This window comes from Marmota monax, unplaced genomic scaffold, assembly GCF_021218885.2.
Source record: "Marmota monax isolate L192 unplaced genomic scaffold, Marmota_monax_Labrador192_F-V1.1 WCK01_AAM20220418_F8-fsc00141, whole genome shotgun sequence".
NCBI classification, from domain to species: Eukaryota; Metazoa; Chordata; class Mammalia; order Rodentia; family Sciuridae; genus Marmota; species Marmota monax.
In genome coordinates this window covers 571529-597710 of record NW_026692981.1, presented here as the reverse complement: position 1 = coordinate 597710, position 26182 = coordinate 571529, and the positions used below count along the sequence as shown (strand labels likewise).

Genomic DNA, 26182 nt, shown 5'->3' with positions numbered 1-26182 from the left:
TCGCTTTTCTATTGGTTGGAACGAAGTTACAATTTCAACCAATGACAAGTCTACTTTTTCGCGCCCAATAGTGGTTATAAAAGGTGCCGCTTTGGTGTTTGGTCTCAGGACTTTTTTCTGCTAGTTTGGCGAGATATGTCTGGACGTGGTAAGCAAGGCGGTAAAGCCCGCGCCAAGGCTAAGACACGCTCCTCCCGAGCCGGCCTGCAGTTCCCAGTTGGTAGAGTCCATCGTCTTCTGCGCAAGGGCAACTATGCCGAGCGGGTGGGGGCCGGCGCGCCCGTCTACCTGGCAGCAGTGCTTGAATATCTGACGGCCGAGATCCTGGAGCTGGCGGGCAACGCGGCCCGCGACAACAAGAAAACTCGTATTATCCCGCGCCACCTGCAGCTGGCCATCCGCAACGACGAGGAGCTCAATAAGCTGCTGGGCAAAGTCACCATCGCGCAGGGCGGTGTCCTGCCTAACATCCAGGCGGTGCTGCTGCCCAAGAAGACGGAGAGCCACCACAAGACCAAATAAGGAGCGAGGTTGGAAATATCGCAAAACAAAGGCTCTTTTCAGAGCCACCCTAAACTGTCCTTGAAGAAGCTGTTGGCACACAGTTTGCACTCTTGTTGCATAATATTTGTGGGAGGCAATTTTCTTACGGTGAGTTGAGAAACAGGGATGTAGTAGTCCCAGTAGCAGTAAGTGGGGGTAGTCAAATCTACAACTGGTTGAAACACGAGTGGCAATATTAAACTCCAGGATGTACTGACTAAAAAAGTAAATTTAGCAAGGCGGTTTTGTAAATGTCATCTGCTTTAGTGACAAGGAGTAACTTTGTAGAGGATGGAATTGACATTTCATTAGTCGCTTGGATTCTGGGAACTAGGAATTGATGTGCTAATAAACAAATTTTCTAAGAACCCTGTTGACCCATTGATCCCATTTGTTTGCAACAGGTGTTTACTTGTTGCCCAGTAGCTAAGGATAAAGCAACCTGGAAAGTCTGCCTCCCTGGGAATTTCTTCTGGGTGGAGATGATAAGCTTGTCAAGGTGTACTATGCCAGGTGATGCACATCAATTATAACAAGCTACAAAGCTACAGGGACTACCATTCTAGATAAGGTTACCAAAATGACCTTGAAGGTGTTACTTGAGATTCTTACATTCACACAAAGGCAGGAGGCTTATCAGGACTTGAGTATTTCAGGAAGAGGGAACTGAATGCAAGGGCCTTGAGACAGATGTTTTTTGGGTGGGAATCTCAGCAGGTTTTTTTACATAGAGCCCCAGATGTGTCACTCCATTACCATATTTTTTTTTTCTTGTAGTTTATTGTCATTTTATTCAATAGACTTCTGCAAGTAAAGATGGGAATAGCAGATAAATCTGGCTGTATATTTAATTGTAAACTGTCCTAGTAAATCTTTCAGCTTGTGAACCACATGATAAATACTATTTTTATGGAGTCTCTTAAGTAGCTTGGATTCCATACGTTTTCAATTTTGTGTTATCAAAATTTTACACCTCAGACTGCTGTTGCTTGACTGCTCATCCACATTTACATGCTCTACACAGCCCTGTATTTGGGGTCCTCTCCCCCTGTTCCCACCCCAACTTGATATGGCTTGCTTTCACTTCACAGGAAACTATAAAACTAGAGTAATTATTCCATGATGGCTCTCACTTCCTAAAGGCCCACCTCTTAACACTAACACATTGACGCCAGAATTAGGAAGTTAGAAGAGACAGGTAAATCCAGTCAGGTCGATCAAGGAGGCCAGTTGACTGACTCCAAGAAATTAGAGACTGCCCCTTGAGGGACTGAGATGTTAATTCCTTCAGAGTCCTTCCTCCACCCTTGTTAAGAACCTGCCCCTGCTCCAATCTGTTGCTAAGGTCACCTGTCCCAGCAATTGCCCTCCCTACAGGGAGCTAATTGCTCCATCCTGCCCTTTCCCCTTCAGCCCACCTGTTTTCCACCTTTTTGCCATCCCACCAAGCATTTCCTGGGCGCCTAGTCACAAACACAGGAAGAAGAAAGTAAAGAGAGCAGAACAAAGGAAGCCTGGAACATATAAAAAGGCAAAACACCCTCGCTTCATGGGGTACCCAGACACCAGCTATGGGCCCTTTCTGCCTCCCAGGAGAAGTCTGTTACCCCTTTTTAAATAAACCCTGCTTTATAGGCTGGCCCCGGCGTGCTTTCCTCATATTATACTTCAGTGGCTGAGGGAGCAGAACTCATCACCAATAGCCAGCGGTATCAATATTGGCGAGTAATTTTCAACATCTGGATTCCAGGGACACATTCAGACACGTCAGTTTCCAAGACAGGGATCCAGCTGCTCTATCTACTGCTATCCAGAAGCCAGGCCCACTTGCAATAGCCCAGGACTGTAAATCCTAGTTGCTCCCAAAGCAGAGGCAGGAAGATAACAAGGTCCAGGCCAGCCTGGGCAACTTGGTAAGATACTAGTGATTTAGTGAGAACCTGTGCCAAATAATGATAAAAGGTCTGGGGATCCCCGGTACCAAAGCTGACAAGTCAGATGAGAACCCATCAACAAGTACTGGATACACCATTTCAATTAGTGGAACAAGACCAGCTCCAGGGGAGGCTTGGGGAATGCCAGTGGAAGGAGATTGAATGAAGGAGTGAGATGAAACAAGAGGGAGCTCCATGACACTGGGAGGATATGGCTGAAAGCTGGTTGACAAGAGTGCTGGTGATACCGCCGGTTGTCGGTGACAAGCTCTGCTCCCTCACATGTTGAAGTTTGAACATTAGCGAAGCACACCAAGGTAAGCATTATAAAGCAGGGTTTATTTTAAAAGGGGAAACACAGACTTCTCCCAGAAGGGAGAAGGGGGCCACAGCTGGTAGCCTGGTATCCCAAAAAGCAAGGTATTCTGTCCTTTTTATATGTCCTGGGTTTCCTTTGTTCTGCTCCCTTCCCCCATCTCTCCTTCCTCTGTATTCGACTAGGCCCCTGACTAGGCCTAGGAAATGCTCTTTGGGTGTGGAATGGCCAAAAGGTGGGAAACCGGTGGGTGAGGGGGAAGGGCAGGATGATGTACCCCAGGACAGGTTAACAACCGGATAGCTCCCTGTAGGGAAGGGCAACTCCTGGCACATCAGAGGGGAGCAGGGACAAGTTATCTGGATATGGTGGAGGAAGGGCTCTAAAGGCCTTTCAATCCCTGAGGGGTGTGGGGGGGGGCAGTTTCTAACTCAAATCGACCTCCTTGATCTGACCGACCGGAATTACCTATCTATACCGACTGCCTGTCTAATTCTGGCTTCATTGGTAGCTGAAGGGAGGCAGAATTATTCCTGATAAAAGAAGTAACAACTTGGAATGCCAATAGGAAAGATCCTACAGAGATAAAATAGTTTTCCCATACATACATCTATAGACGTGAACAGGAGACAGAAGAAAGAATTGCTAAACTATGCCCTTGAGTGGGAGAGAATTCCAACGTGGAAGAGTGTGGACACTGGAAGTGTTGAGCTGGTAGGATGTGTTGCGACCTCTCATCCTTCCTCAGAATCTTGCAATGATAGACAAAATCCTCAGGCCTTTAAAAGTTAGCACGAGAAAGGGCCTGTGACACCCACAAAGTAGCACACACAGATCGACCCCAGCAGGAAACCCACCCCGCAGCTGCGACTCCACCCACAGAAGCTTCTGGCCTGGCCTCACCAGCCCACCCACAGCAGCTCACCTCCCAGCCTTACACCAGCTGAAGGGGCTGGGAAGTGGACCCAGGGCCTGACACCTGCTGGAGAAGCGCTCCACCTTGGAGCCACGTGCCCAGGCCTGCTGTGGCTCGATAAAGGGGATGGAGAGAGTCCTTCTGCAAAGGAAAGAAGTCCAATTCCAACCGGCCTGGGACCAGGGGAAGCCTGTACCCCCCCTGCTTACTGGCAACATCTCATTTCTTTGAGGTTTTAAGATTTCTTTGAGACTGAGAATGCCACCAGATCTTTCCTTATCAAAAATGATGACTGTTGGGGAGCGGGTAATTCATCCAGCAGGCCTGGCAGTGATCGGGACGGTCTTGTTTACACAAGGAAGGGAGACAGAGAAAATTGCTGAAAGTTAAGCTGTGGATTGTGAACTTCCTACGCGGGCTGCCAGCTGGAAGCACTGGGGGCGCCTTCGTTGGTCCGCCCACCCGCTCAGCAGGCTGCGACAGTGACCTTCGACCTTTAAAGCCCTGGGGACGGACTGCTGAGTAAAGAGCCGTCCCCTCAGAGCACCCTGGAAGACGGGGAGATTATTAACCCAGCAAACCCACCTCGAGCACCGAGGGAAAGATTAAAAGGGCGGGGGCTAATCCGTGACCTAGACGAGGGGAGCAAGGTCAAGCTTCCCCGGTGAACCCACGCGGGGGCAGGAATCCCGCAGCAGCAGCGCGCAGCGGAGGCGTTCTGCACCACCGGCAGCTGCCAGGCCCGCGCCCCCGAGCGCGCACCGGCCCCCGCTTCGGGCAGAGCCGCGGGCGCGGGCCGCCCGCCACCCGGGACCCGCATGCAGGGCCCCAAACCCGGCCCTCGCGGCGGGGAGGCAGGTGCGGCCCGGAGCGTCCCCCGTCCCGCTGGCTGCGAGCCGAGCCGTGAGCCGCGGGAGGGCGGAGAGCCGGAGGGAGGCCGGCGGGGACTGCCGCCGAGCGCACTTCCTGGCGCCGCCCTCGGGCGGAGAAGACGCCAGTCCCTGTGAAGGGCGCAGAGCACGAGCGGCGTGACGGGCGGCCCCGTGGCGCGCCGTGATCGTATAGTGGTTAGTACTCTGCGTTGTGGCCGCAGCAACCTCGGTTCGAATCCGAGTCACGGCAGTAGGTGAAGGTCACCAGGGGTCGCTGTTTTCCTCCGCGCACCTCCGAAAGGAGCTCGTGGGTGGCCCCCGTGGCCCGTGCGAGACCGTCCTTTTTCGCCCTACCCATGCCCAACTGGGCGTTTAGCCGGCAGGGAGGAGGAGAAAGGACGGTTAGAAGCAGGCCCCTTTGCCGCGGCTACCTGTTTTCTTGCTCTCCGAGCTGAACCGGGGTCACACTGACCGGCCCAGAGGCGGCCTCCTGTTGAGATGGCTCGTCCTCCACCAAGAGACAATTCCTAGTGCCAGGTGGGCAGCGGGTAGAAAGACCTGTGCTCGGTGACTTGCTGGAAGGAGAGTTTGCTTGGTGGCGCCCTGTGACACCTGGTGCGAGGACCGTCTGCGGTAATTCCTCCCGATCTGTGCGCTCCATGGCAGGACCCAGCTCATTCCAATCACTGTGCGCAAAGTATTTTCACACCATTCCTGCCTTCTCGGATGTACTTAGGAGAATGATGTCCATCTCATTCCACCGTCTTTCCTTCCCCATGCCCCTCCCTCCCCCTCCCTCCCCGGTGCCCTGTCTAAAGTCCCCCCATTCCTCCCAGGCTCCCCCTCAATCCCATTATGCATGTGAACCCTCATATCAAGGAAAACATTCGGCCTTTGGTTGTTGGGGGGGGGGGGGATTGGCTGACTTCACTTAGCATTATATTCCCCAACTCCATCCATTTATCTGCAAATGCCATGATTTCATTCTCTTCATGCTGAGTAATGTTCCATTGTGCATATATGGCAAAGTCTCCCTCTCCATTCATCCACTGAAGGGCATCTAGGTTGGCTCCACAGTTTAGCTATTGTGAATTGTGCTGCTATAAACATTGATGTGGCTGTGTCCCTACTGTAGTATGCTGTTCTTAAGTCCTTTGGGTATAAACCCAGGAGTGGGATAGCTGGGTCAAATGGTGGTTCCATTCCCAGTTTTCCAAGGAACCTCCATACTGCTTTCCAGATTGGCCGCTCCAATTTGCAGCCCCACCAGCAGTGTATGAGTGGCCTTTTCCCCACATCCTTGCCAACACTTATTATTGTCTGTATGCATAATGGCTGCCATTCTGACTGGAGTGAGATGATATCTTAGTGTAGTTTTGATTGGCATTTCTCTAATTGCTAGAGATGTTGAACATTTTTTCATATGTTTATTGATTGGTTCTACATCCTCTTCTGAGAAGTGTCTATTCAGTTCCTTGGCCCATTTATTGATTGGGTTGTTTGGTTTTTTGGTGTTAAGGTTTTTGGGTGCTTTATATATCCTAGAGATTAGTGCTGTATCCGATGTGCATGTGGTCAAGATTTGCTCCTATTCTGTAAGTTCTCTACTCACCTCACTAATTGTTTCTTTTGCTGAGAAGAAGCTCTTTAGTTTGAATCCATCCCATTTATTGGTTCTTGATTTAATTCTTGCACTACAGGAGTTTTATTAAGAAAGTTGGGGCCTAATCTGACATAATGGAGATTTGGGCCTACTTTTTCTTCCACTAGGTGCAAGGTTTCTGGTTAAATTCCTAGGTACTTGATCCATTTTGAGTTGAGTTTTGTGCATGGTGAGAGATAGAGGTTGAATTTCATTTTGTTACATGTGGATTTCCAGTTTTCCCAGCACCATTTGTTGAAGAGGCCATCTTTTCTCCCATGTACGTTTTTGGCACCTTTGTCTAATATAAGATAACTGAAGTTATGTGGGTTTGTTTCTGGGTCCTCTGTTCTGTATCATTGGCCTACAAGTCTATTTTGGTGCCCATACCATGCTGTTTTTGTTACTATTGCTCTATAGTTTTAGGTCTGGAATAGTAATGCCACCTGCTTCACTCTTCTTGCTAAGGATTGCTTTAGCTATTCTGGGTCTCTTATTTTTCCAGATGAATTTCATGATTGCTTTTTCTGTTTCTATGAGGAATGCCATTGGTATTTTGATTGAGATTGCATTAAATCTGTATAGTGCTTTTGGTAGTATGGTAATTTTGACAATATTAATTCTGCCTATCCAAGAACAAGGGAGATCTTTCCATCTTCTAAGGTCTTCTTTATTTTCTTTCTTTAGCATGTTGTAGTTTTCATTGTAGAGGTCTTTCACCTCTTTCATTAAATTTTTTCCCAAGTATTTTATTTTTTTGAGGCTATTGTAAATGGGGTGGTTTTCCTAGTTTCTCTTTCAGAGGATTTGTTACTGATGTACAGAAATGCCTTTGATTTATGGGTGTTGATTTTATATCCAGCTACTTTGCTGAATTCATTTATTCTAGGAGATTTCTGGTGGAGTGTTTTGGGTCTTCTACGTATGGAATCATATCGTCTGCAGATAATGATAATTTGAGTTCTTCTTTTCCTATCTGTATCCCTTTAATTTCTTTCATCTGTCTGATTGCTCTGGCTAGAGTTTGAAGAAATAGGTTAAATAGAAGTGGTGAAAGAGGGTATACCTGTCTTGTTCCAGTTTTTAGAGGGAATGCTTTCGATTTTTCTCTATTTAGAATGATGTTGGCCTGGGGCTTAACATAGATAGCCTTTATAAGGTTGAGGTATGTTCCTGATATCCCTAGTTTTTCAAGTGTTTTGAACATGAAGGGGTCCTGTATTTTATCAAATGCTTTCTCAGCATCTATTGAGATGATCATATGATTTTTATCTTTGAGTCTATTGATGTGATGGATTATATTTATTGATTTCTGTATGTTGAACCAATTTTGCATTCCTGGGGTAAACCCTACTTGATCATGATGCACTATCTTTTTGGTGCAAGGACTGTTTATGTGAGATGTATCAGATGACCCTGTTTACAATAATGTTTTGTAGCTTTGATTGATTACCACTATAAATCTTGTATAAACTGATCAGAGGAATTGCAAAATAAAAAGTTTATCTTTATGAATGTACTAATGTTGGTCTGGGAACATCTGACACACATTACCAATTACATCTGCAGAATAATAAATGCCTTAATTCTGCCTGTGGTACTCAAAATCTTAAACTGATTTTTAAACCACCACCTCCTATGATTTTGTAAAGATCTAAGGATATTATGTGCAGTAGCTCAGTGAGCTCCAAACCAAAAACATGGTGTATGTGTGTGTGTGTGGGGGGGGGGATAAACAAGCAAAAATGTGGTGAAACAAGTCATTTTTGTTATTGTTGAATAGCATTGCCACTTAGCTGGAGGAAGGACTTTGTACAGCAATGATACTTTAAACATTGCTAGGAGACTCACTGCGTATTTAAATAGAGGGCATCCTCTTTTGTTTTGTTCTGTATACTAATAAGCTAAATTCCAACCACAACAGACAGGATTTTATCTGTTCTTGGGATTAAGGTTTATTTGAAGATTTGAACTAGGCTTTTTAATAAGATTGATGATGCCAAAATGTTGGCTTCAGTAGGCCATAAATTTGGGGGAGGCACAGAAGTCATGCATAAAGGGGAATCCTAGAAAGAATGGCATTTTCCCTCAGTTGAGGAATCAGAAAAACAAGCCTTTCTTCTAATAGTAGCAGAAACAAAGACGGAGCCCTCCAGGCAGGGTGTGGAAGGGCTCATTTCCCTCCAGTGTGCAGATACTCCTCACCTACTTTATGTACAATGTTGGTTCCTGTCTTGGAAGACTTTCCAGGAGGAGAAGCAAAGAGCTCTTCCACAGACCTTAGGCCTTAGCAAGGTCTATAAAGCACTTACAAAACTTCACAAAAACCTCAGCTAAGAGAGCTGAGAAATGTATAGCTCCTGGCCATGGGATGAGCTAGGCCGTAAGTAGAAGCTCAGGCCCACAATGAGATGGATCCAGAGTAACCCTATTCAAGGTTCATCCTCAGCACAGGGTTGTAGCTCCATGGTAGAGCACCTGCCTTCCATGCACAAAGCCCTGGGCTTCCTCCCCAGCACAAAAAAACACAAAACAACCTCAAGATCCTCCAAAGGCATGTCATTGCCATGTGATCTCTGCTGTACTTCTCCCCCATCAGGGAGGAGAGATTTCCATGGTCATATGCAATAGCAAACTCCATCAGAGTTGACTAGGTGAAAGTGACCTCAGTGAGAAGAGAAAGGCCCCTTTTAGCAACTGTCTTCCACTGCTTCCAGCTAAAATGTCTGAATGCTTTGTTTTGCACAAATGAGCCTGTAATCCAACTGTAACTAATTTTTTTGGGGGGGGGTGCCAGGTATTGAACCCAAGGGCAATTAATCACAACTCCAGTCTTTTTTTTTTTTTTTTTGTATGTTATCTCTTTATTTTTATGTGGTGCTGAGGATGGAACCCAGGGCCTCACACATGCTAGGTAAGCATTCTACTGCCGAGCCACAACCCCAGCCCCTCCAGTCATTTTTATTTCGAAACAGGATATCACTAAGTTGCTCAAAGTCTCATCAATTTGCTGAGGCTTGTCATTATCCCTAAAGAACAAAGTATAACAAATATCTGCCCAGATTCACACAGTGTTAGGTGCCATTAGTCATCTGGAGGTGATATAGGACCTATGGGAGCCTGGACTGAGGTCAGGTGCAGGACTAGGCCCTTTTGCATCAGGGCCTTCAGCGTCCCAGGTCTGGGTGTCCTTGGGGTCCTAGAACCAATTCCTTTATATTTCAAGGGATGGTTTACACTCAGTTTGGCCTATATTACACTATTAATTCTGTTGCATGATTCCTTTATCTCTACAAAAACAATATGCATATTAATTACTTTCATAATACATCTAAGCAACTCCATTATCATCTTTTTTTTAAAAAAAGTGATTGAAAATGCTAAAATTCTTTTGTTCTTCAAGATACTGGGAATCTGTTAGAATTGTGAGCAATATATGTAGATACATAGATTGAATGATTGATTTAACTCTTTGTACTTTAGTATATTTTTGGTTTCAGTTACGTGATATATCTCTACATTCAAGTTTTTTTATATTTATTCACAATATTGGTCTCATTATTTCAATTGCATTCTTGACTTGGCCTCCTTCAAGTACCTCTAGACTCATCTATAATTATCTACCCAGGTATGGGTCAAGTTAAACAGTTAAAACCCCTGTGTGCATGGACCTCATATTGTGGTTCCTAGTGCTAATAGGAGCTGAATAAATATGCCTGGATCTCAAGGAAATTATAACTGAAGTTACAACAACCACAGGTCCTCTTTTTGTCTAGGTCAGAGCTGACCAATTAAGTTTAGGATATCTGAGCTGCCATAAGACTGGAGGCAAGTACATCCATTCTCTTCTCTTCTACCTCTCCCCCCTTCTCCCACCCCCACCCCTCTCCCTACTCGACACCCAGTGCTGTCCTGACAAATCTCCTTCAAACTCCTCCTCGGTGCTGCTCTCCAGGGCCTTGGCAAAGAGTCTCTGGCCTTTTTAAAGTCAGCAGCAAGGGCCACCAGCCTCAGAGCCTGGGTGTGATCCGCACCATCCTTCTTCTAGGATGCCCAAGAGTTTCTCATTGCTTCTTAGAACAAAATCGCACTCGACTGAGAAACCAATGGCTTCAGTGGTTACGGCACCATCGGAGGGAGGCCAGGCCCATGCAGAAACCTCCATCCACGCGCCTGGTGACCCTGCCTACTAGATGTCCCCGCCAGCTCTGGAGGTATGCACAGGATCACGGGAGACAGAAAAGCATTCTCTCCCCTCCTGCTGCTCCGGGCTGGGTGGGTTCGGGTGGGTGGACCGTGCGGGTTAGCTCGGACACAGGGAATGACGAGTGTGGACTCACCAGCCCCAGAACCCCGCGTGGGAGACCGGTTCTTGTACCCTCTGTTTGTCATTAGGCTTTCAGGTTTGTTGGGACGGGGGGGAGGGGTGGCAATTTTTTTAACTTGCTTTCCAATGTCCCTCTAGATACAAATCATGTAATACTGATTTGTTGATGTTTTGTTCACGGTTCTATCTCCAGTGCCCAGAAAAGTATCTGAAACATAGCATTAACTCTACTTTCAGGTACAAAATGAATAAAAGGAGAAATGGATTTAAAATATGCTGCACTTTCCAATACTTACTCGAGGGGGCGATAGTCACCATGAAATAGAGAATGCACTTTTTTTTTTTTTTTTAATCAATTTTAAACCTTGTATTGATGAAAATATTTCTTAAATAACGGAGTTTTTTGTTTTGATACGAATTTGGACATATTGGTGAATTTTCTCTGTCACAAAACAAACAAGTTGGCAAATTGCTATATTTCATATAAAAGTTATATATATGATATAACTGAGCAGAGGCTTCAGAGGGGCCCTGTGGCTTAGCTGGTCAAAGCGCCTGTCTAGTAAACAGGAGATCCTGGGTTCGAATCCCAGCGGGGCCTATGCGGTTAGGTTTTTGTGTTTTCCATAGTGTGTGGTATGTCAAGAATGCCTTGAAGAATTTATGAGTGGCTAAGATCTGTACTGAATTGTTCCAATTTGCATGATGATGTGTAATTTGGGATAAAGGAGAAAATGAGTAAGATTTCTAATGCTAGTAAAAAGCAAAAGGTTTGCTCTGGATTGTTAAGACTGAGACATAATGAGAGTTGTGAAAAAGTCATCTTGCAGCGGGTGATAGAGACAACCATTTCTGTCTTGGAAATTCATTTTCAGTCTCAGCCTGTAATAGCCAAAATCTTCAGCTAAATGATGGAATTTGCTTGTCAATAGGAGGCAAAGCATTGATAAGCCATGGTATTTGATTTGGAATCAGATTCATTTTTTGAGACCAAGGAAAACAGCCCTGCTAAAATTTAGACTCGGGCCCTTCTGGTTTTGAAGGACCCTGCGAATTGCTACATTTATGCATCACAGGATCCTCCTGAGAATGGGGATAAAAATGTAGCTCAGTGGTGTTTTGAGAAAATAAGTCACAAATTGAGTCATTCTCTTGACACTCCAATGGCACTGTCGTCCATAAACTAGGAGCGTGCCCTTTGAGACTGGGGCCTGCTCATGAGGCTCTGGGTTCCATCCAGAGAGGTCGAAGGCAGCACCCCAGCCCTCTTCAGGGGAAGTACTCCACACTAGGCCTGAAAGGCTGGTCACCCCTCCCCTGAACTTAAACTAGTGCTCCCTAGTCTACTTCCCAGGGAACTGAGCAAAATGAGGGCCCCAGGTAACTGTCACATGGCTATGTGATCGCCTTAAAAATCAAGTTCTGTGAAGGCGAAAAGGCTTGTAGGTGGAAGGGTTATTCCTATCCTACAGTTACCCAAAGTAGGTACACTCGGGTTAAGTGGCCCCAAACAGTCTCTGACTGAAATATCAAGTGCAAACTCCGGCTCGTAGTTAAACCTGCCAGTTCCTCCAAGTCTGCCCACGATTAAGGCGTGCAGCCTGCGCACAGCTCTGCTGAGACAGGAAAGTGGAATCCTGGCCTTCTCTTCTCCTGTACTTAGAAAAGCCCAGAGAAGTCACTTAAGGGAAGAAGTTGCAGCAGAATAATCATGCCACCATTGTTTAAGGCTTTGTAAGACATCAAGAGATTCTGTGAGATTTTTTTGCAGAGGTGTGGCATGAAATGTTGTTTAAAAGATCACATTAAGACAATTCAATAAATCAAACAAACAAGAAGACTTCAAGGAAGAGGAAAACATTTGAAAAATAGAATAACCAAATTTTTACTAGCTTAGAAGTCAGATGGTGAAAATTATTTTTTAATTAATAACTTTCAATCTTTTTTTTTATATATATATATATATACACTCTGAAACAGGCAGAACATTCTTCAAACAAATCATTCATCTCAAGAGCCTTCTTCCCTGGCTTTATCTTCTACTGGGCCCATGGATCTGCTGGTCAGAAGACCCATATTTAAAGGAATTATCTTGCTGCTGTTGAAAACATTAAGGGCCTAGCCATGCAAACTCTCAGTACTATGGTTTGAGTATCTCCACCCACCCAGCTTGATATTTAATTCCCACTGTGGGGAGTTAAGGGGTGGAAACTTAATCCTACTGTGGAAGTTGGAGGGACCTCTGTGGAATGATGAAGGTTAAGGCCCTAGGTGTGGGCCCTGGCCACAGCCGCATAATGTCCTTTGGCCAGAGAGAAGCAACAGTAATCAAGTCTAATCAGCCATCATTTTAGTCACATTTTTCCATGTTAACTAGTCCAGAGGTCTACCACTGGGAACTTACCTGAGTTGCCTATGGAGTTCCATTAATATACAAATGAGTAGGACCTACTGCAGACTTATCAAATCCTTCTCTCAATATTGCAGATGTATTTTTCAATCAGGTTTACATGTTAGTGGTTTATTATGTCTCAGAATTATTATCTTACATCTCAAGGTTTTTTTTCTCTGTAAAGATTATGTTTGTCTACTTTTATAGATTGAATGTTATATTAAATTAAATGCTGTCTTCTTTGAAAATGTGGTTGATGGTCATATTTATTACGTCTAAAACTTATTTTGGATTGGTTTTATAATCTTATTTTGCAAAATGCCACAGAACAACCAAAATTCCTTATTTGTGTCATTATTCTTGTTATGAAATCTCATCAGATCTTTCACTTTTGAAAAAGTTACAAACCATAAATCAACTACAACCATTTTAAATCTTTTTTGCCTGCATGTAGTTATTTTGTTTTATTTTGATGCTTCCCCAAATCCCCTGCAACCAGCTACAGAACTGAGAACTCAGAAAAAGGACCAGCTCCAAGCTTCATGGGACAGCCTATGCAGGTGCCTTTGGGCACAGACTCCTGCTGACATCGCCTCCCCAACTTCAGGACCACAGGGTTCTACTCAGTCAGCATGTACAGAACTTCAAGATTCGCATGGGCTCCTGAGACTGTGCTGGGGAAACAAACAGCCCTGGCAACAGAAAGACACTTCCTGTAGACTGCAGAAGCAGAGCATGCTTCATTGACTTAGCATTGACAGAGCTACACACACATGAAGGTGCACGAAAGTAACGGCAAAATGAGAACTGTCTCACTCATTTTATGCTGCAAACCCAAGAGGGTGGTAATTTCTCTTAACCCTTTGAGAAGCCAAGAAGTGCAGCTCATGTCGGTCTCCCACACATCTGAGAGCCCCTGAGCACATTCCAGAAGCACGTTTTCACAGATCTAACGTTAATTGGGCCCATGATCTTGGAAATAGCCTACTTTGCAAAAACTGGAGGCTGGGTTTTTGGGTTTTTTTTAAGTTTTTTTTTTTTTAATATTTATTTTTTAGTTTTGGGTGGACACAATATCTTTATTTTACATTTATGTGGTGCTGAGGATTGAACCCAGTGCCTCATGCATGCTAGGCCAGCGCTCTACCACTGAGCCACAACCCCAGCCCCTAGAGGCTGGGTTTAATCCTAAAAGCATTCATCTCTACTCCAAGGTTAGAGTAGAACTTAGACTCACTGAAGCTGCAAGGAAAGACTGTGGGAAGGCTGGGGAGATGAGCACTCTGCCCCACATAAATGAAGAGAATCACTTTCTTTGACCCTTCAGTGGCTAACTCAAGAAGTAGCAGAACAAGAATCAACTGGATAGGACGGCATGATCCAGGGCCCTGTGTATCTCAGCTGCAGAGCACTTGTCCAGCATGCCCAGGGCCCTGGGTGCTATCCTCAGGACTGAAAAGAAAAACAAAGAATCAGGATTGTGTGAACCTCTCAGGGCTGTTGGTGTTTTAGTGGTCTGCTTTCTGGACATAGAATTCCTTTTTATTTCCCCCTAAGTTATTAGGAGCCATCTACTTAGAACAGTTTAGTAGACTATTCTTTTGTAAACTGAAACATTCCTGAATGTCTGTTATCCTTCCTGACCCCTCCCAAATAGGAAACTGGTATTGAGTACCATAAGTAATCATGTAGATCAATAAGACCCTGTCCTCCTTTTCTATAGAACCTAATTGGAGCCAAAGCTTTGCCTTTAATGTCATATTTGAAAAGGATGCTCATCTGATCAGATATGACCTGACATGTTTAATAGACTGAAGCTGGCCTCAGGAGACTTACAGAGCCATCTTGGGAAAGCTAGTCTACCGCCCAGCCTGTAAGCGACTATGGAAAGACACTTCCTGGCAGGCCCAGTCTGTAAGAACACCTTTCTAACTCATCAATTTTAACCTATTGTTGCCTTTGAGCAATTTTATAATTCTTTGTACATAGATAGGCACTATTATCTGGGTAAGTTCCCCAAGGGCCCATGTGTGGAAGGTTGGTTCCCAGACCATGTGCTCCTGCAAGGTGGTGGGAGCTTAGGAGGTAGGTCTGGGGGGAGGTTCCAGGTAACTAGGGGCTGCCCTTGACAGGGGTTGTAGGGCCCTGGTCGCCAGTCTCCCTGCCCCTAACTGCAAGGAGAGGACTGGCTTTTGGCCCCACCACTCTACTGCCATGGTGTCCTGCCTCTGGCACAGGCTCAGAAGCAACAGACACCAAAGCCATGACCCCAGAATACCTCTCCTTTTTAAGTTGGTTATCTCAGGTTGCAGTAACAGAAAGCTGACAAACACAATAGACATGAAACTTCTGCCTTGTCCTGTGGACAGTCATGCCTGCATTTCCAGCTCAATTCCTTTGCTCCATATAAATTGGTACCTTTTGACTTTCCCTCCACACTAGTTATAGCATTGAATAAATAAAATATTTAATCAGTCTTCATTTTTTTATTGAGGCAAAATTCAAACAACAAAAAATCAACCATTTGAAATTGAACAATCTGGTGGCATTATGTCTACAATGTTGTGCAGCCATCACTCCTGTCTAGTTCTAAAACCTTTCCTCACCACCGACCAGAGACCACACTCACTCAGCAGTGGTCCTTGGGGGTGTCCCGCCAGCTTTGAGTAACCACTGAGCTAGTTCTGTATCTCTGCATTGACCTCTTCTGGACACTTTGCTGAATGGAGTCATATGCTGTTTGATCTTTGGGACTGACTTCCTTCCCTTACACGTTTGAGGTTCTAAGTTGTAGAGGTTGTTAGCATCTCCTTATTTTTTTATTTTAAGCCAGGTTCCACCAAGAGGATATTCCACATATTTATCCACTTACCGGGTGATAGGCACTGGAGTTGCCTCCACCCCTGAGCTATTGTAAATAGTGCTGGTATAAACATTGCTAGTATTTGTTTGAACACCTGCTTTTAATTCTTTGGGATGATACTGTGGAATCATCAACTGTACATTTAACTTTCTCAGGAGCCACCAAGCTTTTGCTGGGTGGCTGCAGCATGTTTCAAATCATTAGCGTCTACAGGGGCTCCAATTTCTCCACATCCTCACCAGCACTTGACCCTTGAGTGTTTTCTTTGAGTTAGTGGGTAGGAAATCACATCTTATTGTGGGTTTTGTTTTTATTTCCTTACCAATAATGTTGAGCATCTTTTCATGTACTTGTTAGTCATTCTGATATTTTCTTTCAAGAACTATCTATTCAAGTCCTTTGCTCAATTTTTAATAGGTTTGTTTTTCTTCATTGAATTCTAAGGATTCAATGAAGGACATAAAATCCTTACCACACATTATTTTAAAATATTTTCTCATTCTATAGGTTGTCTTTTCATTTTGATATGTCCTCTCATGCTCAAAACTTATTATTTTCAATGAAATCCAATGTATGTATTTTTCTTTTGTTGCATGCATTATTTGTGACCTAAGAAGCCTTTGCCAAGTTTAAAGTAATGAAAACTCATCCATTTTCTTCTTACAGTCTTATGTTTAGCTCTTATCTTTAGGTTTCTAACCCATTCTGAGTTAGACTTGTATAAAGTGGAAATCCACCTCACTCTTTCACATGTGGATATTCAGTTGTTCTAGCGCCCTTTGTTGAAGAGTTGTTCTTTTTCTATTGAATGGTCTTTTCAGTCCTTGCAAACTTCAGCTGGCCATGAGGGAATGGGCGTATTTCTGGACTTTCAATGCAACTCTGTCAATGTATATGTTATCCTTATGCCAAAATCACAGTGCACTTATTATGATAGTTTTGTAGTAACTTCTGAAATCAGGAAATAGGAATCCTCCAACTTTGGTTTCCTTTTCATTTGGAGTGCCTTGCACTTTCATATCAATTAAAATTCATATTTTTTTCATTTCTGCAAAAAATATCATTGGGATTGCATTCAATATTGTTGAGGGCCACAGCCGAGTCGGGATGACACATGGCATTTTTGCCAGAAATAGTGGTTGAGAGGTGAGGCCAGGGAGCCATTCGAGCCATTAAGATGATGACTTTTGAGTTCTCACGGAGTTCCCATTGAGTTCGCTTTGGTTGGGGAAGTGCCGGAGGAGGGATTTCTGCTTGGTGGTTCCGGAAGGAGCCTCGTGGGTGGCCTTCGGGAGAGTTCCCAGGGAGCATGTGTGGAGTGTGCTGGTGGAGTTCAGAAATAAAGTTTGTTCCTGCTTCAGTGGCTCGTGATGCGGAAAATATGTAGACAGAATTGGGTGGAACTACCATCATCACAATATTAACTCTTGTAATCCATGAACATGGGATATTGTGATTATTAATTCTATGTATCAGCTTGACTAAACCACAGTACTTAGCTATTCTAGATGTTTCTGTAAAGGTACTTTTTGGATGGAATTAGTGTTCATATCCGTGGACTTCAAGTAGAACAAACTGTCCTCCCTAAGTGTGAGTGGGCTTCATCAGCTGTGGTCCATAAGAGAAAAAATTAACATCCCTTGAAGAAGGGAAAATTCTGTAACAAAATACTTTCAGACTCTGGCTTGCAACATCAGCTCTTCCCTAGACTCCAGCCTGCTGTTCAGCCCTGCAGACCTCCAACTCACAGGCTGCACAAGCATGTTAGCCACTTCCTAACACCTCTCTCTGCGCATGTCTGTGCGCGCGCGTCACACACACACACACACCCTATTGGTTCTATTTCTCTGGAGAGCCCTCACTAGTACAGAAGTCTTTCCTTTTTTCATAGGTGTCCATTAACTTCTCTCAGCAATGTTTTCCAGCTTCTGGTGTACAATTCTCACATCTTATTGATTAAATTCATTCTTCAGTATTTTTTTATCATGTGTTCATTTTACATCTGTGAGAGTAATGGTTTTATCTTTTTAAATTATCTTTTGCCAGACGACTATATAGTTTCCTTTGATCCACAAAGTGTTCTGGAGCCCCTACTGCAGGACTCTGAAATGCCACATAGTTTCACACAGAAAGGGCCTTATTCAATTAAAACAAAATAAAAGGGGCTATTTTGTCTCCTTCTCTCCAATCCTGCTTATATATATTCTGCCCCAGCTGTGGGAGGAATTTAAAAGGTCAAGACTCAATTCCTAGCTGGCTGAACCAATTCAATTGAAAATAAGTTCTATTTCTGTATGGCTATTCTATTTAATGTCCTGTTTGAAGGATTGAATGAGTGTTGTTAAATTAGAGATCTCCAAGGTACATGAAGTGAAAAAAGGAAGACGTTACATGTGTATGTTGCAGCATATATGAAGTAGGACAGAAGATAGGAAACTAGAAAGGAAAAATAAAATGCATATTCATATTTACATCCATCTATATGCACGAAGAAAATCAAGGAGGATACTATGAACTCTGAATGATAGTGATATACTGGAGTAGAGCTGAGAAGTGGGCAGACGGGGGATGAGAGATAAAGGAAACTCTTCGCGGTGTACCTGTTTAGTTCCTGATCATTTGAATGCATTTTCTTATCCAAGGGGGGAAAAATGTGTATTTCCTTAATTTCCAACGGTCCTCAAATTATCCTTAAAGGCTCGCTCCCGCTCCGGGGCTGGTTGGCTCCCTCTCTCGGTCCATTCTTCCTCCGTGACGTTGACCGTCGTGCTTCCTTCGTCTTAAGATCTAGTTCCTCGTGCACTGCCCCAGGAGAAGGAGACACCCAGGCGCAGGACAAGCAGTGCGCGGTGCGGGGTGGAGGTCTTGCTGGCTCCTGTCACCGAGGCTGCGGTGACAGTCGCACAGAGGTAGGGCTCCGAGCAGCACCCACTGCCTGCGCGGCTCCGCGAAGCGCGCTCAGCTGGGGCACCCCCGGTGTGGAGTGCGGAGCAGACGGCCCCAGGAGGAGGGCTCTCCGCTCCGCTCCGCTGGGTCCGCCCTGGGCGGGTCCACTCCTAGACGTCGGCGCACCCTGGCGGCTCCTTCCCTCCGAGGTCAGCGACAGCCTTCCTTGTGCTTTAACCCTGCAAGTAGAAGACCGAGCACAGAACTGTGACATTAGTTCTGGACCAGGGCAGAGGAAGGCCCGGCGTCCCTCACCCCGCTACTTACCCACGGGAACCCGTGTCCACGCCGTTTCCACCGCTCCCCTTCAAAAGGAGGGACCACCCCAGGCCGCGAGGCCAAGTGTGGGGAGGAACGGGACGGGCGCGCAGAGGCCCAGGACTGGCCTCCGAGGGGAGGACGACCACAGCGCGGGAGGACGCGGAGGACTCGGGGTACGCGGGAGGAGCAGCGAGGATGGGTGAGGACCGGCGAGGACGTGGAGGACAGGTGAGGACCGGCGAGGTCGCAGGAGGACCCGAGGACGCGGAGGACATTGAGGGCACGGAAGACCCCGCGCTCCGCCCCGGCGCGCCCACCTCCGGGTCCAGTCAGGCTCCGCGATCCGGGGCTCCGGCACGGAAAGCAGGTGGACCCCTGGGCGCGCCCGGTGCCGCCGCGCGCGGGAGATTACCAGCGCCTCGGAACCGCGGCCGGAGTGGCCGGCGTTTTCTCCGCAGGCATCGCCGCGGGGTACTTCCCAAAACAATGCGGGAAACTTCCAAATTCCTCCTGCTTCCCGGTCCCTGAGCGCACCGTGGCACCGCGCTCGTCTTCCTATTTCCTTTCTAACTGCTAAGAACTTGCGCAGCGGCGCCCAAGAGGAGCCGGGTTCGGTCCGGAGACCGAGGGCGGAAGCGGTCCCCCAGGAGCAGGTTAAAGTTGGGAAAAGTTAAAAGGAGCAACTGGCCCGTACGGGGATCGAACCCGCGACCTTGGCGTTATTAGCACCACGCTCTAACCAACTGAGCTAACCGGCCGCCTGTGACAGGCCGCGCTTTCTTTCATGTTTTGAACTATCTCTAATGTCCGGGACGTTTTACGAAGAATGAGTTCCGCTCTTTCTTATTATTTATTATTTGAAAAGGAAGAGGGAAGGACTCCGCACCAACAAGAGAGAACTGCTCCCTCTGGGAGGCTGGGCCCTGTGCGCCGCGACCCCTCCGCTCCGCATTTTCCGTAGGCAGCTCGGCGCGGGGTCAGCCTGGCGCTGTCGCCTAGCCGGGTGGCGACCCACGCAGACGCCAGGGCGTACCCAACGCCGCGGCCGGGGACTCGAGGACGCACCCTGAAGAGCCCCAGCTCTCTTCCCGTGCTCGAAAACCCGAGAGTCGCGCCAGCGACGAGGCCGGTGGAGGCTGGAGGCCGTGGCGTCCAGCACCGGACAGTCGCTGGGGTCGGAAGACGCGGGTCGCCGGCCGGTCCGGAAGCTTGCAGCAGGAAGCGGCGCGAACCTGCCCCAGGGCGAGCCCCGCGCCCGCGCCCGCCGGACCCACCCGCTGGCGGAGCGCACCCAGGAGCGTTGGGCAGCACCCCCGCGCCCTGCGGTCCTGTGCATCCCACAGCCGCCCGTGCAGTTTCCAAGTTTCTCCTCCTGTTTCAGCTGAAGTTGAGACCCCATGAATACTGGAAGGACACCTTCTTCTCTTTCGCTTCTTCTTCTTTTTGAGAAAGGAGCCCTGTATCTTTTGATAAACCAGGTCGACTATTCATTTGCATCCTTTCCGCCAAGAAATTTGTAAATTGTGATTTTTTAAAAAAGGGGTGAGCTCGCGCTTTTTATTTGAGCACCATTTTACTCCTTCCCTCCAGTTCTCCCTCTCCATAGTGCTCTAGCCCTTTCTCTTCTCTCTGCGTGCGCCTGCCCCTCCTCCAGCTCTCAGCTCTCGAGACCCTTTCTGCCCCTCAGCCGGGGGCCCACTGTTTGAGTGCTGGGCGGCCTCTGCTCTCCGGGCTCACAGTCTGTTTTTGTCTAGATCTCTCGTCCGGGATCCTTGCTGGGGTTTCCCGTGGCTCTCCACCCGACAGTGCAAACACAAACTGCCCTAGGTTGATTTCTCTTAGTTTCCCCGCTGCTACAGTTTGGATTTTAAATGTCCCCCAGGTCCTTGTGCTCAAGGCTTGGTCCCCAGCACGCTTGCAGCTACTAGGAGTTAGCAAGGCCTTTAGGTCGGACGTGCCCTCCACCGGAACAGCGGAAGCCCCGCCCCTTCCGCCTCCTGATCACTTCCGGTTTTGCTCTGCGTTCCACTTGGGCCATGGTGAGCTACACGTCCAAAGCAGCAGGGTGCATTTCACTCTCCATCTTTCGGGGTCTTCTTATGTCCATCCTACATATGACATCCAGGGGGCTTATTCCAATAAGGAGGATAAGGACAGGTACATCGATACCATCTTCCAGAAACCTTGACATATTTTCATACCTATATTTATCATTGTATCTGAATGTTTTTATTAGTAGACGGATTGCACCTATAAAACTTAGGTATGATTTGTATTACAAGGTAATGTATTAGTGTTTACTTGTAAGCATATTATGTTTATTCATATCCTATATTTAGTTATATTTATTTGTGTATCACCAGTGAAATCAGTTATTATTACTAAGAGCAATAAACATATCAGTTGCCTTTGATTCAATGTGTTAACATTAGCATTATACCATTTCTATAAAACTCAGAAACCTCTACTTTTTTTTTTGTACTCTTACATAAGAGCAAATATCTTGGTATCTCTTTCTTGTAGTGTTGGTTGCTGCCTTGTTAATTGGGTGGTTAGCAGGCTGAGACTTTCCCATACTTTGGGTTCCTATACAAACTGAAGTTCACTGTAAACAGTAAATTAAGTTTACTGAAAGTAAGACTCACCAATCAGAAACCACCAAACTGACCTCTAACTAGGGGTATTAAACTAGTATCAGTCAAATGCCTTTTCTGTGTCTTGCTTCCTGAACACCTGTAGTTCCTCCTGTGGCCCTCTCATCTGGTGTTGCCAGATGCCACAGTGGTCTGCTCGGATTAAATCTTTACAGTGCCTACGTTGTTTGTTGTTATTTTTGCTGTTTTACTAGGGATTGAACCCAAGACCTTTTAAACCACTGAGCCACATCCCCAGCCCTTTTAAGTTTTTACTTTAAGACCAGATCTTGCTAAAGTGCTTAGGGCTTCACTGAGTGGCTGAGGCTGGCCTTAAACATGTGATTCTCCTGCCTCAGCCTCCCAAGCCACTGGGATTACAGGCATGCACTACCACGCCCAGTTTATCTTTTAACAATAGGGATTGGCTTTATGATGGTCATCCCTTGAGGAATCAGCTTCCACTCAGGTTTTGAAACCATGTGTTCTCTCCCTCTCTCTCTCTCTCTCTCCCACCCCCCCTCTCTGCTCCACCCCCAACCCCAGCAGCTTTCTTCACAGAGCCCAAAACCCTTTTCCTGGTGGACAGCCCAGTTAGTGTTTTTGATTGGCAGTTAGTCTTCAACTCTTCATCCTTGGTTTTGTTTCGGTTTTCACAGCAGCAATGGATTGCTTCTTGTGTTTTAATTTGCATGTGAGTGACTTGATTTGGAATCTTCTGTCTGCTCATCTAATAACTTTAGATGACTGTTACTTTAGTGACTGTAACTTTGTTTGGACTTTGACTTCCAGAACCAGTTCACCCTATTTCTTCTCACACACTGAAATCGCTCTTGCTGTGTTTCCCACCTGTTCCTTTCCCCCATGACTTTGGCAATGGGATGACTGAAACTGACATGCATTCTTCTATCATCTAAGTACATTGTCCAAGTCAAAGAGTTTCTCCCAGTGCAGACACAGCAGAGCGCTTCTCCCATCCTTCGGTCCCAGATGAGTTCACAACTCCTCATTGGTTCAAATGCTAAGAATCTCATCTCCCGTCCTCATCTATGATCGCTGGATTCAACTTACACTAAGCAGCACGGTTTTTAGACATTTCTTATCTGCCTCAAGTTGGTCTTTCACCACTTCCAATAGTTTTTGGCCTCTTTTGTGCCTTTATTTTTTCTGTTTCTTCAGATAATCTTCCTTTGAAATATTCAAAGATTTCTCCATCTGCTCCTCTTCAGCAACTATCTGGTTGCTCCTCTGCAGGTTCTGGCGACCCATCAGGTGAGGTCACCAACTGATCTAACATCACTAAGAATCACTCTGATTTATTCCAGTAGCATGATGTAGTCAAAGTCCTCATCAACAAAGGCTCATTATTTTCTTAATTATGTCCAGGCCTTCTGTCACCCTTCCAGACACTGCACAACACCACCGAGGTGGTCTAGATTTTCTCCTGAGGTAAGAAGAAACCAAGATCCTTGTTGATCACTCTCATTGTTCACCAGGGACACTGTGCTTTCCTTTTAGTGCTTCTTTCATGACAATTTTTCTTCAAAAAAAAAAAAAAAGCCATGACCTTGAAGCTCGCTCCTGTGGACCACCAGTGTGCCAAGGAAAGCTGTCCGTACAATGTGGAAAGCCAATAATTGGGATGTTTTATTTTGAACCCTCTGGGAAATTCGAGCCAGCTGAAGGGAAGGAAAAACAGAAAGCCACTCCTAGGTATGACTTCACGGACTGAAAGTGATCTTCACGGACTGAAAGTGATCTTCACGTCTGGTCTTAGATCCACAGGTCTGGTCCTAGATCCCACTGGCAGGACTTTTCCCGAGCTGCTTTCCACAAAGGCTGCCAAGTTGAAGACAGAGAAGGACAGGGTGCCACCCACCAGCCCCAGAGACACCACTGCCCTGTCATTGTCAACTGTCCTGTGACACCACAATGCTCCTCATTCTCAAAGACCCAAGGACAAAGATTTCTTTGAAAACCACCTGCATTACAATGGTGCTGTTGAAATTTCAGTAGGTGTTGTTTGCTATGTCTTACAGAGTCAAACAGTGTAAAGTAACAAGAGTTGCACTAGTCAGGGCTCCCCAGAAACACAACCATGTGTGCAAGCATGTGTGCAAACACAGAAGGACTTTGTTTTAAGGAACTGGCTCACACAGTTGAGGAGGGTGATGAAGACTGTTTGCTTGCCCAAACTCTAGTGAAGCTCCTGCAGCTTCTCCTGGGCCTATCTGGGCACTTGCTCATAAATTCCAGTTTTAGTAATGAACCTGCCAAGTCTAGTTAGCAGAAAGCCTCCACCCTCAGTACCTGATAACCCAGTAGCTCATCAGGTTCTGCATGCTGCACCATCCCCAGGTGTGCTGGGAGCCATTAGCCAAGTAGGTATGACAATTTCCTTGCCAGTACCCCATGTTGCAGTGACATTGAATGTAGGTGACCTTGCTCAAGGACCAAGGCGGATTAGGGCATTCCCGGTTTAGGTTCCAGGTTTAAGGTTTAAGATTATTCCTGCTGGGAATAGGGCGTATACTGCTGCCTGAGTTCCCCTTGAGTTCTCACGGGATTCAGACAGTATATTTTGGAGATAGAAGCCCAGTGGAGGTGGATTTGGGCAGAGAACGTGGATTTCCCCAGAACGTGTTTGTAGACGGCTGGTGTGAGTTCGGGAATAAAGAGTTGTGTTTGAATCTACAAGCTGTGTGGTGGCTCGTGATTGTGTGCCCAGCCAGACTGCGGCATTTGTGCCCAGCCAGACTGCGGCATTTGGTGGCCCGTGGTGTCCATCACCTGGACCATCTCATCCCTGATGCTCCTCTTGGTGGTCTTCTGTTCACTAGCCACCACACCACACTGGCTGGGAGTTCCCACTTGCCAATGCTGTGTCCAGAGTTGAGCCCAGTGTCTACCAGACAGGAATACCCCGTTGCAGGGGTGCCTTAGCTGCTGCAACCGTTCCAAATAGTCTCCCATGCCAGGGTGTAGCAGGTGTCCCTGAATCCTATTTTTTTTTTAAAGTGAGCTTTGGCAAATCCAGAATCTGACAAGGGAGCCCAGCAGGCTGGAGACTCGGGAAAGGGCTGAGCTCTAATCCAAATACAACCTGCTGCCAGAATTCCCTCTTGCTGGAGGAGGTCTGCCTTTTCTTCTACTTAGCTGACTACAGGAATCCCACACGTTATGACAGGTAATCAGCTTCATTCCGTGTAAATATAAATTTCATCCAAAGGCACTCTCACAGAAACATCCAGAATAATGTTCACCCACACACAGTATCTCGGCACCATGACTGAGTCTAACTCACATATAAATTAACCATCCAAACTTGTGGATGTTTATCCTATAGTTTCTAGACAAGGTTGGAACACTCAGAGATGTGCGTCTTTTATTGAAAAAAAATATATATAGTTTGATGTCATCACATAAATGGACACCAAAAAGGAGTGAAATGTGGACTTGATCAAGCACAGCTACATGTCAGGGAAAGTCTTGCCTGACAGTACTTGCAGTACCTCGAAGAGATGGCTGGATGTAGCTTAGGGCAGGTGCTTCCCTAACCAGAGGGAGGTAGGAGGAGTTGTGTGATTCTACAAAAGAAATTTTTTAAAAAAGAAAGAAGTCCCTAAATTCTGCAAGCAATTCAGAAATATGATGGGAAGAGAAAACAACTAAAAAAAAGAAAAAAAATTGTAGTGTACCATGAGATAGAAGAAACATGCCTTTGTTACTGCTTATTAAATACAGGTAATCCAATCAATCTTCCTATTGTTATTCTTTCTTTTAAAACTTTAGGTTAAGTATCTTAAGAATAAACACAAAATAACATAGGTGCAAAACAAGAATCCGTATTCCATAGTCTCAAAGTTTCCATATTGGAGCACAGAAACAGTATAAAACACCTCTACATGTTCACATACTATTGTTTAGTTAGTCCTAATATTGATTACTTTTGACACGTCTAACCGGTTCCATTCTTGTTTTAGAGAAACGCACACTTGGGTAACAGACCTAAGTGGCAAGGAAGGATAAGATCCCTCTAACTAAAAACTAACCTGCAAGCATCCTGTTTCCGCCCGGTTTCGAACCGGGGACCTTTCGCGTGTGAGGCGAACGTGATAACCACTACACTACGGAAACGGCTGCTGGCGGTCCTCCCTCCCATGTGTAATTGACAAGCTCTCCCTGTGGGGCTCCCGAGCATTCAGCGGGGGTCTGCCCCTAGGGTCACTATGGTGGCTTCCCTCCTTCTTTTCTATTTGTCAATAATAACTCCAGGCCGAGCAAAGCCTCCGCCCTGGGTCCCAAATGCGGAAAGCGTGACAGTCTGTGGATTGATTTCCAGATCCCCGTGCTGTCTACACAGGTGACCGTGGGCACAGCGCTGTAATACTTGCCTCTCGGTGGCAGAAAATGACTCCGAAAACCATAAAGCAGACTTCTGAGCCCGGGAGAGGGCCAGAGGTCATGAAAACTGCCGCAGCTGCCCTCGGGGTTCCCCGTACAGTTGATTGGCCAGCAGTAGCCACCTGGCTCCATG

At 46.2% G+C, this 26182-nt stretch overlaps 1 protein-coding gene and 4 non-coding genes across 5 annotated transcripts; 3 read left to right on the top strand and 2 right to left on the bottom strand.

The window, feature by feature from the left end:
- Positions 1–110: 110 nt before the first annotated feature.
- LOC124097870 (histone H2A type 1-J) lies at positions 111–803 on the top strand. The gene has a single exon (XM_046452449.2). The coding sequence runs from the start codon at positions 136–138 to the stop codon at positions 520–522; it is 387 nt and encodes a 128-aa protein (XP_046308405.1). The 5' UTR covers positions 111–135; the 3' UTR covers positions 523–803.
- A 3956-nt stretch (positions 804–4759) lies between these two features.
- Positions 4760–4831, top strand: Trnah-gug (transfer RNA histidin (anticodon GUG)). The gene has a single exon. It is a non-coding gene; the product is annotated as a tRNA-His (tRNA).
- A 6246-nt stretch (positions 4832–11077) lies between these two features.
- Trnat-agu (transfer RNA threonine (anticodon AGU)) lies at positions 11078–11151 on the top strand. The gene has a single exon. It is a non-coding gene; the product is annotated as a tRNA-Thr (tRNA).
- Positions 11152–19696: 8545 nt separating this feature from the next.
- On the bottom strand, positions 19697–19770 carry Trnai-aau (transfer RNA isoleucine (anticodon AAU)). Its single transcript has one exon. It is a non-coding gene; the product is annotated as a tRNA-Ile (tRNA).
- Positions 19771–25709: 5939 nt separating this feature from the next.
- On the bottom strand, positions 25710–25782 carry Trnav-cac (transfer RNA valine (anticodon CAC)). Its single transcript has one exon. It is a non-coding gene; the product is annotated as a tRNA-Val (tRNA).
- Between the last annotated feature and the right edge of the window lie 400 nt (positions 25783–26182).